Consider the following 12511-nt stretch of genomic DNA (forward strand, 5'->3'; position numbering starts at 1 on the left):
TTATTTTTCACATGCGAGTAACCTATATCGGTGCTGTCTAAGGTTATTTACAGAGCTAAATATAGATTGCATTACTGAGGACCTCCCCTCAGGTAATGATTTGGAAAACTACAACAGCCTGACATGATTGTATAGGGATTATCAAGAAATGCAGTTTGTGGATTCCTCTAAGGGTCATTGACCTTTCCTCTCTATTTTAAGCATCTCACCTCCACATTCTGTATATTTACATTGCGCTGTTGTCTGTCTCTCACAAAGCAGGGACAGAAATGTCCAGGAAGGCATCCTGCTGTACTCGCCCCATGACGTATATCCTTTAATTTTCACAAGACCCTGAGATACTTTTTTTCATTTTCTAGCATCTAGGACAGCGAAAGGGGGAATCCCTATTACTTCCTTTTAATTTTCATCCAGATGAGAGAAACTGCTAGAAACAGTACGAAAGGGCTGAGGCATAGGCTTCAAAAGGGCAAGGAAGAATGATGCACGAGTAGTGAGGACAAGATAAGAGAGAGACTTAGAGAAAATGGAAATGCCGGTAAATTAAGGTTAGGATGTTCCAGGAAAGACAAGAAAAAAAGACTCCTGAACAATTGAGTTCAGAACTCCGTGAGTACATGATCCTCTACTTACTTTTTCCAACCAGATATCCCTCTCGATATTTCAAACTGTAATTTCTATTCCCAGTCTACATGGCTAGGCATGATAGGGGCTACTACAGTCAAGTACAGCCACACAGCACTTTGGGAAGATTGCTGTTTCCTTGTAAATCATGTATAACTTAATCAACAGACCTCCTTTATCTCACAACTGCTTAAATTTGCACTAACAGCTCTAATGAGAACATCCTAAGATGTTTCTCAACCTTGGAAACTTTGTTGTGGGGGCTTCAACTCCCTGCTGGCTGGGGAATTCTGGGAGTTGAAGTCCACACATCTTAAAATTCTCAAGGTTGAGAAACACTGTCCTAGGAGATCAAGTAGTTCTTGTTTTTCTTCTTCTAGTCCTACCATTCAACTAAGGATGCATAACGTTACGTACTGATAATAGCTAGTATAGAGTTTCTGGGTTTGCACAATCAGCTGAGCCATACGTGACCCATCATGCAACGAAACCAAAAATGGAATTGCAGAGTGAACTACTTTACGGCAGTGTTTGCATAATAAACTTAGGTTAGCTAACAAACATATAGTAATGGCTGCATTTGCTCAATATACTGAGTTTGGTTAGGGTGTTCCTTTTTTCTTTCCTGTCTAAGGGTGTTGCATGAACCTGGTGATGAACTAGTTTACTGTTAGTTCCATTTTCGTTTCTACTGCATGACAACACTCAAAAGATGATGTTGCTGTGCCTAGTAGAGAATTGCCAGAAGCCCAATGCTGAATTTGAAGGATTCTTGGCAAAGTGGTGTTGCTGAGACACCTGTCTACATCAACAGCCTCCATATATTTTCCCCTTATTCTGCACACCAGGCAATCCTCCAAATGGGCCCTGGTAGCTTCGGTCTAATTTTCCACAATGCTCCAAAGCGGGGGGCTTCAAACTTCTTTAGGCTGCAGAACCTGTTAGTAAAATTCTCGGAACCCCTGATCAAGAGACGAAGCTCTAGTGATAGAAAACTGGCAATAAAATGAAAGTTGTGCTGCTTGTAATTTACTTAGGCAAATTTATATATCAAAATCACTTGATATTTTTTTTTTATTTTGCCCTCAGTTATGGAGCCCATCAAGTTGTTGCAGAATCCAGTCTGCAAAACCCTGTTTCCAAGTGATAGTTGGCATTGTGAAAAAACAGCATGGTAGCATCCATGCTCCCCACTAGTTTTCCCCACCCCACTCCAGAGCTGGTAGAAGATCCAGAAAATGCCTTAAAAGGGGGAGGAGGAAAAGGGACGTATTAACCAACTTACTGGAATATTTGAGTCAGAAAGGCTTAAATATATTTAAAGAAGTTTATGCCACTCTCTGATACAGAACATTACTTGATACTAATTTCCTACAAGCCAAGGTAATGTTTACATCAAGTCAAACTTGACTTTGTGTGACTGGATGAAGAAGGCCATGCAGTTTTCTTGGAAGCAATAGGGAGACAGTTTGTCACCTGAGTTTTTGTTAACTTCCCAGTCTGATCTACAGCTCTAGAAATGCCTGCTGGACTCCCAAGCAAGCACTAAGAACATCCGCCCTGACAGCGTTTTTGAGATAGCCAAGGACATCTAGGTATTGTTGCCACTTGTGGTGACTAAGGACTCCCTCAAGGTGCTTGACCCCTGATGGCTTCATAGACCTGCCCAGTCCATGCAAAAGGTTTGCCATTGCCTTTTGGGCCTCTGCTTCAACTTCCCAGGTTTAGAAAAATACATACACTCTAAAATAACAACTTTAAAAAAATCAAAACCCATTCTCTCCCTGTTGAGGGTACAAACAAGGAAATTACGTGAATTCTACAGGGACGAATGGATTTAGTCAGATCATAGAATTCAGAACATTGTGTTTGTGCTGGCTACATAGAAAGGAGAAAGTTTCCTAGGAAGCAAGAAGACAAATACCTAACAATCAACGAAATGGTCGTCTTGAATATCCCGTAGATCAAGTCCTACCACTTCTGCTGGGCTAAGGCAAGTGATGTTGTTGTAAGTATATTCAGGTGCTTCCCCTTCTGTGATAGACTGTGCGTACCGCAGAACTACACTGGGCTGCTGCAGAGCAAAGTCTCGAAGTCCCTTGAGAGAGCAATTACACTCCCATTTGTTCCCTTCTAGCCATAACTGAACCAGTGTAGGTGAGGGGCTGAGCCAATCCACTGAGAAGGTTCTTAGAGAATTGTTCCTGAGGTTCAGGTAAGTCAGTTTTGAGAAAGATGCAAAGATGCCGCTGTCCAGTGTCTCCAAGAGATTGTTGGAGAGATCAAGCCAGGAGAGATGCAACAATGGGGCAAAGGCTTCAGGAGAGATTTCTACTAGCTGATTGAAGGAAAGAAGGAGATATTCAAGATTCCTCAGACCTTCAAACTGATTTGGGGACAGGCTACTCAGCTGATTGTGCTTGAGATCCAGATCAAGGAGCTCATGTAAATCATTCAGGCTGTGATCTTCAATTACGGAGATGGCATTGAATCGCAAAAAGAGCCTTCGCAGACTGGAGAGATCAGAAAACATTTGTGGCCTGATCCTTGTGAGACAGCAGTTTTCCAGATGGAGGCTGTGGAGCTGGCTAAGACCCCTGAAAGTGAAATCAAGAAGGGTCATAAGGCAATTCCCTGAAAGGTTCATCACTGCCACGTTTGAAAGTCCAAGGAATGCCCCAGTCCTGATCTCCTGAATCTGGTTGTCATTTAGAGTAAGAACTTCCAATTGACCCAGTTTGTCAAAGCTCTTTTCAAGTAAGCTGCGAATCTTATTGTTTCCCAGCTGCAATTCTTCCAGGAATTGCAGGTCTTTAAACGTCCTTGGGCTCAAACTAGCGATGGAATTGCTGGAGAGACGCAAGACATGCAGGCTTGAAAGACCCAGGAATGTGTCTTCAAAAAGTGTAGCAAGACGGTTGTGGGAGAGATCCAACCATCTCAAAGATTTCATGCCCACAAAGGCCCGTGGAGCAATGGCATTAATTTGGTTGTGATTCAGATAAAGTTTCAACAACTTTTGAAGCTTTGTGAAGATGTTACCTTTGATGCCCTTGAGGGAATTCCAACTCAGATCAAGTTCTCTCAACTCACTGAGGCTATAGAACAACTGGTGTTGGAGATAGTGCAGCTTGTTTCCAGCCAGGACCATCTCCCTTAAATTGGGTAGGTCATGAAACACTTTGTCTGGTAGGACCACCAAGGAATTCCACCCTAGATTCAAGTACCAGAGATTGGAGAGCCCAGAAAACACACCTTCTTCAATCTTGCTAAAATGGTTGTTGTTGAGACGTAAGGTAGCCAGATTCTGAAGGTGGAGGAAGATATTGGGTGTCAGTGACTTCAGCCGATTGCGTCCAAGGAGCAAAGAATACAGCCCTTCCAAACCATGGAAGGCATGTTGTTCAATACCTGACAACTGGCTGCCCTGAAGGTTAAGAAATTCCAGACTGGAAAGGTTCCTGAAAGCAAGTGCTGGCAAGGTTGTGAAATTGTTCCCATCCAGCCACAACATCCTTGTACTTCTGGGCACATCTTCAGGCAAGTGTGTAAGGTTCCGTACACTACAGTAGACACTCAGATCATCATTGCAGTCATCAAAGCTACAAGCACATAGGGTGGGACATTTCTGGCTTTCAGGACTTGTGCATTCCTTGACCACTCTTGCTTCAGGATGCAGAGACATTGTCACCAATGCCCAAACAAGTGTCAACATTGATGTTGCTCCTGTTGGATGGATAATTAAAAAAAGAAAGCTATCAAACTGGGACAAACAAGCAGCAGATGTAGAACAGTGTGAAGAATTCTTTAGTGCACGTTAAGAACAGGGTTGATGTTGGGAGGCAACTATCTGGTAAGTACCTTGAGGGCCACATCAAAAAAGGAGCCCATGGTTAAGGATGTGAATCAGGGGCCCAAGGAGAAGGCAGTGGAAATCAGGCAAAGAGCACAGAAGTCACAGCAGCTCAGCTTTCCCTTAAAGGAATGGTCACTCATGCTCAATAATGTAGAAAACGCCCTCTCTATCCTAGTGAAGCGAGCGGAATGGTATATACAGCAGGTCTCCTGTTTAAGAATGTCCTGGTTTACCGACAACTCCTAGTTAAGAACGGACTGCCACAAAAACTCTTATATTAAAAATTCGTGTTAAGTACAATGTTTCGGGTTAAATACACAATACTGCTTTGCGTATTATTATGTTTAAGATGTTTTAGTGTATTTGGAAGTGTTTCTTAAGGGTTTTACAAAAGGAAGTACTGAAGACAGAGAGAGAGAGCAGTAACACCAGCAACTTCTGTACCAGGCATCTTTATGAAAGCCATGGAATTAAATCCATGTCTTTTCTCACTCATTCACATCAAAACACAAGGGCTTTCACACAATTATTATATTATTACACCAATGTGATCTGTCTGAAAATTATCAGTGTGATGGGGCGAAAAGAGCCTTTTAACCTGAATGTATAAGGATAGTTTAAGGTCAGGGTAGATTTGGCACGGAAGGGTGCAGTGCTTTGATAGTCCCCCTATACCGCTGAATGTACTTCGAAAACAACAAAGCCTTGGCATTTGTTTTTACGGAGCACCAGTTTGGTGTAGTGGTTAAAGGCACCGGACTAAAAGCTGGACAAGTGGAGTTTTAGTCCTGCCTGAGGCACAAAGCCAGCTGGGGGACATGGGGCCAGCCCATCTCTCTCCACCCTGGGAAGGAGGAGGCCAGGGCAAACCACTTCTGAAAAAAATGCCAAGAAAACTGCAAGGACTTGTCAGGAGTCAGAGCTGAGTTAAAGGCACACGCACAAAACAAGTGTTTTGTTTTGTGTTGTTTTTTTCCAGACAGTACTTAACAGGAGTTACATTTTTATGAGCCAGTAAAGAAGCTGGTTCAGTTTTATTTATTTATTCAACTTAGATGCTGCCTGAATACAAACCAACTCTGGGCGGCTTACAGCATAAAAACAAAATAACAAATATACAATCAAAATAAAAAAAAATAAACATTAAACCATGTTTAATGGTTTAATGTGTGTCATTAAAGAGTCCCTCTTTTGGGGGAGATGGGCAGTGGCTAAATTTGAATAATAAATAATAAATAATAAAATATGACTTGCTAAGCTAATCATTCAGAATGAGTGTGCTCCCTTCACACGTGGCTGTGTCACTGCAGACTTAGGATGGTAGCATCATCCAAATCTGAAATGATCGCCATTTGGGGTTTACTGAAACTGAAATTTGAAACCAAGGCTTGCGGCGACAGATTCCGGGGTCCATAAACCCAGAATAGAAACTTCTGTGGACGTGGACACCATGGTAAGCCTAAGAGCCATTCATGTTCAAGACGTGAAAGTGCGTGTAAGGTGGGAAAACGCATACTTGTCATGCTTACGGTGTGAAGGCAATTGGCAGAAACGTTCAGAAGGCTTGGAATACTGGAATAGCGTGAGAGAATGGGGAAAATTTGCAAAAATTACCTACTTCTGTTTTTCCATTCAGAAAAGTCTCTGCTAGATCAAAGAGGGTTCCAGGGAGAGAAGCGACGGCTGCAACCTAATGCATTTGAAGTTTTTACAGTGGTCGTTTTGCAGACTTAACAAATTAAATATTACACATTTAACCCAGGTACCTTGCAGCGCATCAATAATCACAGTGGAAGCTCTAGTTGTACGGATTTTTTCCTATATACTTAAGGAATAGAAGTGCTATGGAACTCACTGCAATTTTCCATAAATTATTATAGGCAACCAGTGGCCAAGGTTTGTGCCTCCATAGAGCCCCAGTGTGGTATCACCAACCTTTGGGGCCAAATAGCCAAACTTCAGCAGTTCAATAATTTTCATTACAGGTAAGGTGGAAATGGCCTGAGTGGAGAGAGATCATTGCAGTGGCTGAAGGTTTTATACAAAGACAGTTTTAACATCACTTTAGGCAAAAGAACATCTGTACATTCAGAGAATACCTGTTACTAATATTTTAATGCCATGCATATCCATATGGCATAAGAACATAGGAAGCGTAGGATTTCGAGTTGGGTTGCTTGCTTTTTTTCTTTTGGTCAAATCACCCATCATGAAATTGAGCAAAATCGAAGTTCCATTTGTCTCCAACAGTATCACCTTATCTGTTCAACTTTGCTCAAGTTCTTGTCCTGCCTTTTGCTATAAACTTTAAACCATTTGCAATCTTCAAAGTCGCCGCAGCAAAAAGGGTACGCATTTTCAAAATTATTTTCCCCAGGGTTTGAACTTTTCCCTGTTACTCTGATCTTTGTAACCGGCGACGCCTTGGGTTAAACCTAGGACCTGCTGCTTTGCAAAGCATGCAAATGAATCCCACTCCAAAATAACCATATGGATGTTGTGCTGCAGCCAAGAACGTGGAGGGCTTTATCTTAGAGACCCGTAGGGAGAAAGGAAAACTGCAGAAGGAAACAGACCAGCCCTGCAAAACCTTTTACCCCATTTCCCACAACAGCCCTTTCTTTTGTGGGACTGGCCCTGCCGAAGTAAAACAAAAACACTGAATCGCATTTTAGAGTTTTCCCTACCTTTCCTCATTCTCGTGCTGGCTGGCAAAAGTGTGAAAAGTCAACGGTCTGCAAGCAGCCCCAGGTAATACTCTTCTCTGTGTTTCCACCCCTGCTACAAATACAGCAATTCAGCAGCTACCACCTTGACGCTTGTCCAGCGATCTGAGTGAGGCTGCTTTTAACCCATCATTTACTGGCATGGAGCATCAAATGCCTTCAAGAGATCAACGTGGGCAGTGCCTCACCTCCTGGGAGGGAACAACGGCTGAAGACGACAATCTCTTTTGTGGTGGGCTTGCAGCGGTCTTCCCAAGCCGTCTGGTTGGCCACTGTAAAAATATAAAAAATCTAGACCTTTGAATTAATCCAGCTTCATTATAGTTCTTGCCTGCTGGGACAGCTAAGTAGAACTTCCAGGTTTATCTTCAGAATCCTAGGTGAAAGGGAGTGGGGGTGGGGGGAGAGCAAGTCTAGAGAGATGTTAATGCCTTTAGATCTTGCTTCTGGGCCTCTCAGAGGCATCTGATTGAGGCACTACCTGGAGGCTGGAGGCTGGATTGCCTGTTGGCCTGATCCAGCAGGGTTCTTACGACTGTGAGTCTTGGTGGTGCATCCAACACCAGGGTATCAGCCTCCAATGATCAAATCTACAGCAAGGATAGAAGGAACTGCCTTGTATCAATTCTTCTTGGTGCGTAGGTATGAATACAATGAAGATATGGGTCCTCCTTAAAGTTTTCCCCCTGGAGGGGAAGGGCCATACCTCTGCCCTCTGTTTGCAAAAGTCCTAGGTTTAACTCCCACTTTCCCAGGTAGGTTTGCAAAAGACTGAAATCATAGGGAGTTGCTGTTGGTCAACGTGGAAATTTTAAGAAGCCAGATCAAATGGCTGGATAATAATGTAAGCTGGTGGACGGATGCTTGTGTGTCCTGCTTAGTTATTCCCTCTCCTGCCAGCTGGAGTGACTATGACAGGGATGGGAAGCCTGGGAGTGGACTGCAGTTCCCATCACCCCTTGCTGGCTAGGACGTCATCTGCGTCTGCTGGTTAAATGGCTACAAACAAGCCAGGAACACACCACAGCTTAAAACTTTTGGGAGAGGAAGAAGCTGGGTTCCCAGTTCTCACAGGACTAATACAGTTCTTAACTGAACTTTTTGTAGCCTGCAGAATGCGAAGATCCCCACCTCCTTTCCCCCACTGATTAACTACTAGTAGGGCACAGATTGCTGGTTTCCAGTTCTAGTGGTAGCAAGAAGCCAAACATCAACCCTTCAGCCATTAAGAGGAAAGGCAAATTGTTCTGGATTCCTTCTTCCCATAGTACAGATCCCTGGTTTCATCCTGCTTCCTAAGGATACAGCAGTCTTATTAGAATGAAGGTGATAAGGTGGATACTTGTTCTTTCCCACGCAGACATGTGAGGTGTCCTGCTCAGCTGCCTTTGCAGCCAGCAACTAAAAAGATGTCGGATAAACAGTTGCCCGTCCACGTGTTAAACAAACCACAGAGCAAGCTCCTGTAGTTCGTATGACCAAGGTAGGAAGGGCCAAGCAGAATGATCTACTTGCCTGAGGAAACCAGAATTTAACCCAGAATTCTTCCTTATCCTGGCTTACCATGACATGTAAACATGGGCCACACTATAACTTGATACAAGGCAGCTTCTTTCAGAAAAAAAGATCTAACAAGAAACTATTGCTCCAGTCATTCGTATTAATCAGAAGGAAGAAATCTTGAAACTCCATGGAGTTTTAGAGAGTTCTATACTCTCTAATTTGACTTCCCTTGCCTGTACTTAGTGAGCATCAGAGCAATAGGAACCGTATGTACTGTGTGTGTGTGTGTGTGTGTGTGTGTGGCTGGCATTGTGTACAGGAACATCTGCACAGTTGTCCAGATGGGAGATTCCATAGAAGGTCATGGAGAATCACAGGGCTAAGATCCTGTGGGACTTCCGGATGCAGACAGGCAGGCAGGTACTGGCCTGTCAGCCAGACATTGTGGTAGTAGTCAAGGGCCAGAAGACAGCAGGGGTGATAGACGTAGCGCGGTGCCAAGTGACAGCAACAACAGGAAGACGGAGTATAAGAAGCTGGAGAAGTCCCAGGGCCTGAAGGAGGAACTGGAGAGGATGTGGAAAGTGAAGGCCAAAGTGGTCCCAGTGGTGGTGGGAAAACTCGGGGCTGTGACTCCTAAGCTGGGAGAGGGGCTCCAACAGATCAACAGAACAACATCAGAGCTCTCTGTCCAGAAAAGTGCAGTGCTAGGAACAGCTAAGATACTACGCAGAACCCTCAAACTCCCAGGCCTCTGGTAGAGGACCCAAGGGTGAGGAAGACACACACCACCCATAGGGGTGAGAAGGGAATTTTTTACATATATATATATTCAAAATATACATGGCTCTTAAGGAAGGAACCCAGGCTTGTTGAAGGGGAGCAGGACCCTGCCACTTCAATGAAATATCACCAACTCCTACATACGTTCTGACAAAGCTTTTCAAACATTGTCTCTTCAGAGAAGGTAGCCTGCATGTATCTGCAAGAGCATGGAGTTTTAGGACAAAAGGAAGATACACAGAAAAAGAGAATGGACAAACATCTTTGTTCTGTATGTCAGTTTCTTCCACCATTTGTCCTTGTGATCATTCCACATTTCTTCTCTATTTAATTTAGATTTCCCCTCCTCCTTCTCCTGTCTGTTTTAACGTTCTATTCTTGGAAATTATAGATCAAAAGGGCAAAATGAGAGAGACACACATACAATCTCACAGGCGCTAAGTACATATTGACACAGTGGTCAGAAACAAAAAAGAGAGAGAGAAGGGGAAAAACCCTGAGTCAGCAGAGACCTTGGAGCCAAGAAAGATAAAACCTGCCATTTCATTAGCACTTCATTTCTATTACAAGACACAGTTACACAAAGTTCTGGATTATTTTTTTTTAAAGATGGGCAAGATAGTGCCTTTTATAACTAATTAATAGCCCCTCCAGGTGCTCAGGGGAAGCGCATGCCGACTGCATCCTGATTTTAGCCATCCCAAGGTCATTAGGCTTGGCAGGAGGAAAGCCACATGTCCTACCGACAAAGGAAATAAACTAGGGGGTAAAGTTAGGGAACTGCATGGTAAGGCAAGCCACGTTACTTTCACCTTCTTTGCAAAAACTGCCATGATGGTTATACTTTCTGGCATGGGATGCTGTCATGAGTACTGATGGTGAGCAGGAGGGGGCCCCTATCCAGGGGGGGAAACACATGCGTAGTACTGAGGAGTGAAGCAGCCATTCAGAGAGACACAGATCAGACCCACCTTAACCTTTGGGGTTTATCTGGCTGGGTTTTTCCCACGCTTCTTCAGTTTGTTAGGATTTTCTGTCTAATGTAGCAGTAATGAACACTAGAGACCTATTCCTTGTCTCAGCGTGGTTCCTGGCTGTTAGGACATCAATCCTAACAAACTCTACTACTCCCATTGAAAGAGGGAGGAACAAAAAAAAAAGGAAGAGACTTTTGGGAAAATATCTTCGGAAAACCAGGAAATTCGGCAAGCCATCCAACAACTGGCAGCAGCATTGCAACAACATCAACAACAAGTAGATCTCCAGATCAACACATTATAAGCAGCCATGCTACAGCAGTTACAGCAACCAGCTCCGATTAACCCACAACCGGTGCCAGCAGCAGCAGCTCCGCCAGTAGTCTTGAGATCCCAGGGCAGTCTACCAGAGAAGTCTGGAGAAGCAGGACAGTCGAGAACCTTTCTCACGCAGTGCACAATGTTTTTCGACAGCAGACCAGCAGAGTTTCCCACAGACAGAACCAGAGTCACCTTCATTTTAAGTCTGCTAAAGGGCCCAGCAGCCAAATGGGCTATTCCCATGGTGGAGAACAACGACCCGATTCTCAACAACTACCAGAACTTTTTGGCAGGGTTCCGAGCACACTTTGACGACCCGATCAGAGAGGTCACTGCCAGCCGGGGAATTCAGAAGCTCAAGCAAGGGAACAAGAGGGTGGGAATTTACATTGCTGATTTCAAGCTGTTAGCAGGAGATCTGGACTGGAATGAGAGTGCCTTGAAAGATCAATTCAAACGGGCTGGATGAAGAAATTAAAAATGAATTAGTGCGCTAGGGAACACCAGCTACCCTAGAAGGTTTATATCAACTGTCTGTGGTCATAGATGCCAGGCTAGAAGAGCTCAGACAGATGCAGCCGGGGAGAAACAGGGGCCTCAGGGCGCTTCCAGGATTTCCAGCTCTCCCCGCAGCATCTCCTTACTCAGGACCAGAGGAGCCGATGCAGATCGGGGTGAGCAGGAGGCTTATTTCCGAGGCTGAGAGACAGAGAAGGAGAGAGACAGCCCTCTGTTTCTACTGCGGAGTCCAGGGGCACATGGTGAGAGCTTGCCCAGCGAGAAGCCAAGCAAATTCCATAAGAGCCCCAGGGCAAGCAGCAGAACCAAGAGCCACCTCCGCCTCTACTTCCAATCAGGGAAACTCCATCGGTCTCCCTCCACAGAGCTCAGCAGGGAGACCATCAATCAATTAAGAAGGGCTCATTCCGAGGATTCCAGGCAATCCTTTTACTACTTACCAGTCATAATGCATGTAAACCCAGAGCACCAGGTCAAGCTAGAGGCCCTCGTGGATTCCGGAGCTTCCACCAATTTTATTGATGTACAGACTGTACAAGACCTCAACATCCTGACCATGGAATTGCCACATCCCATAGAAGCTGAGACCGTTGACGGCCAGACCCTCAAGGCAGGACCAATTCAAAGTTTCACAGAACCTTTGCAACTAACAACGGGAGACCACACTGAGTGGATCCCACTTTATGTTACTGCATCACTTAATGTGCCTATAGTCCTGGGCACACCTTGGCTGAAGATCCACAACCCATTGTTGAACTGGACTATGGGAGCAATCTCCTTCCCAGCTAAGGAATGCCAGCACCACAAGATTCAAGCCGCTCTCCTCCCTCCAGCAACCAACGCAGTCACGGAAGCAGGGGGGGTCCAGTTGCCAGCCAAGTATGCAGATTTCACAGACGTTTTCAGTGAACAAGAGGCCACAGCACTACCCCCCCATAGGGACTGTGATTGCACCATTGAGTTGATACCAGGAGCCAAGATTCCAGCAAGGAAACAATATCCCATGTACCCCAAGGAACTAGCCACTTTAAAGGATTACTTGGATTCTAATCTCCAAAAGGGTTTCATCCGACCATCTACTCCCCCAACGTCTGCTCCTACCTTCTTCGTACCAAAGAAGCCTGACCCGTTGGCACCAGCAAACCAGGAGGCACCCATGAGAGTGGTGCATGATTTCAGTTCCCTCAATAAAGTCACGGTCA

The 12511-nt window shown here is 44.6% G+C and overlaps 1 protein-coding gene across 2 annotated transcripts; it reads right to left on the reverse strand.

Annotated features, from left to right (window-relative positions):
• Positions 1-60: 60 nt before the first annotated feature.
• On the reverse strand, positions 61-8128 carry IGFALS (insulin like growth factor binding protein acid labile subunit). Of its 2 annotated transcripts, none has more exons than XM_063314782.1 (2): positions 7395-8128; positions 61-4350 (listed from the first exon to the last, which is right to left on the reverse strand). In XM_063314782.1, the coding sequence occupies exon 2, from the start codon at positions 4337-4339 to the stop codon at positions 2549-2551; it is 1791 nt and encodes a 596-aa protein (XP_063170852.1). In that variant the 5' UTR covers positions 4340-4350; positions 7395-8128; the 3' UTR covers positions 61-2548. The 2 variants fall into 2 exon arrangements, with proteins under 2 accessions (XP_063170852.1, XP_063170851.1); XM_063314781.1 differs by lacking the exon at positions 7395-8128 and adding an exon at positions 7168-7388.
• Between the last annotated feature and the right edge of the window lie 4383 nt (positions 8129-12511).

This window comes from Candoia aspera, chromosome 14, assembly GCF_035149785.1.
Source record: "Candoia aspera isolate rCanAsp1 chromosome 14, rCanAsp1.hap2, whole genome shotgun sequence".
Taxonomy (NCBI): Eukaryota; Metazoa; Chordata; class Lepidosauria; order Squamata; family Boidae; genus Candoia; species Candoia aspera.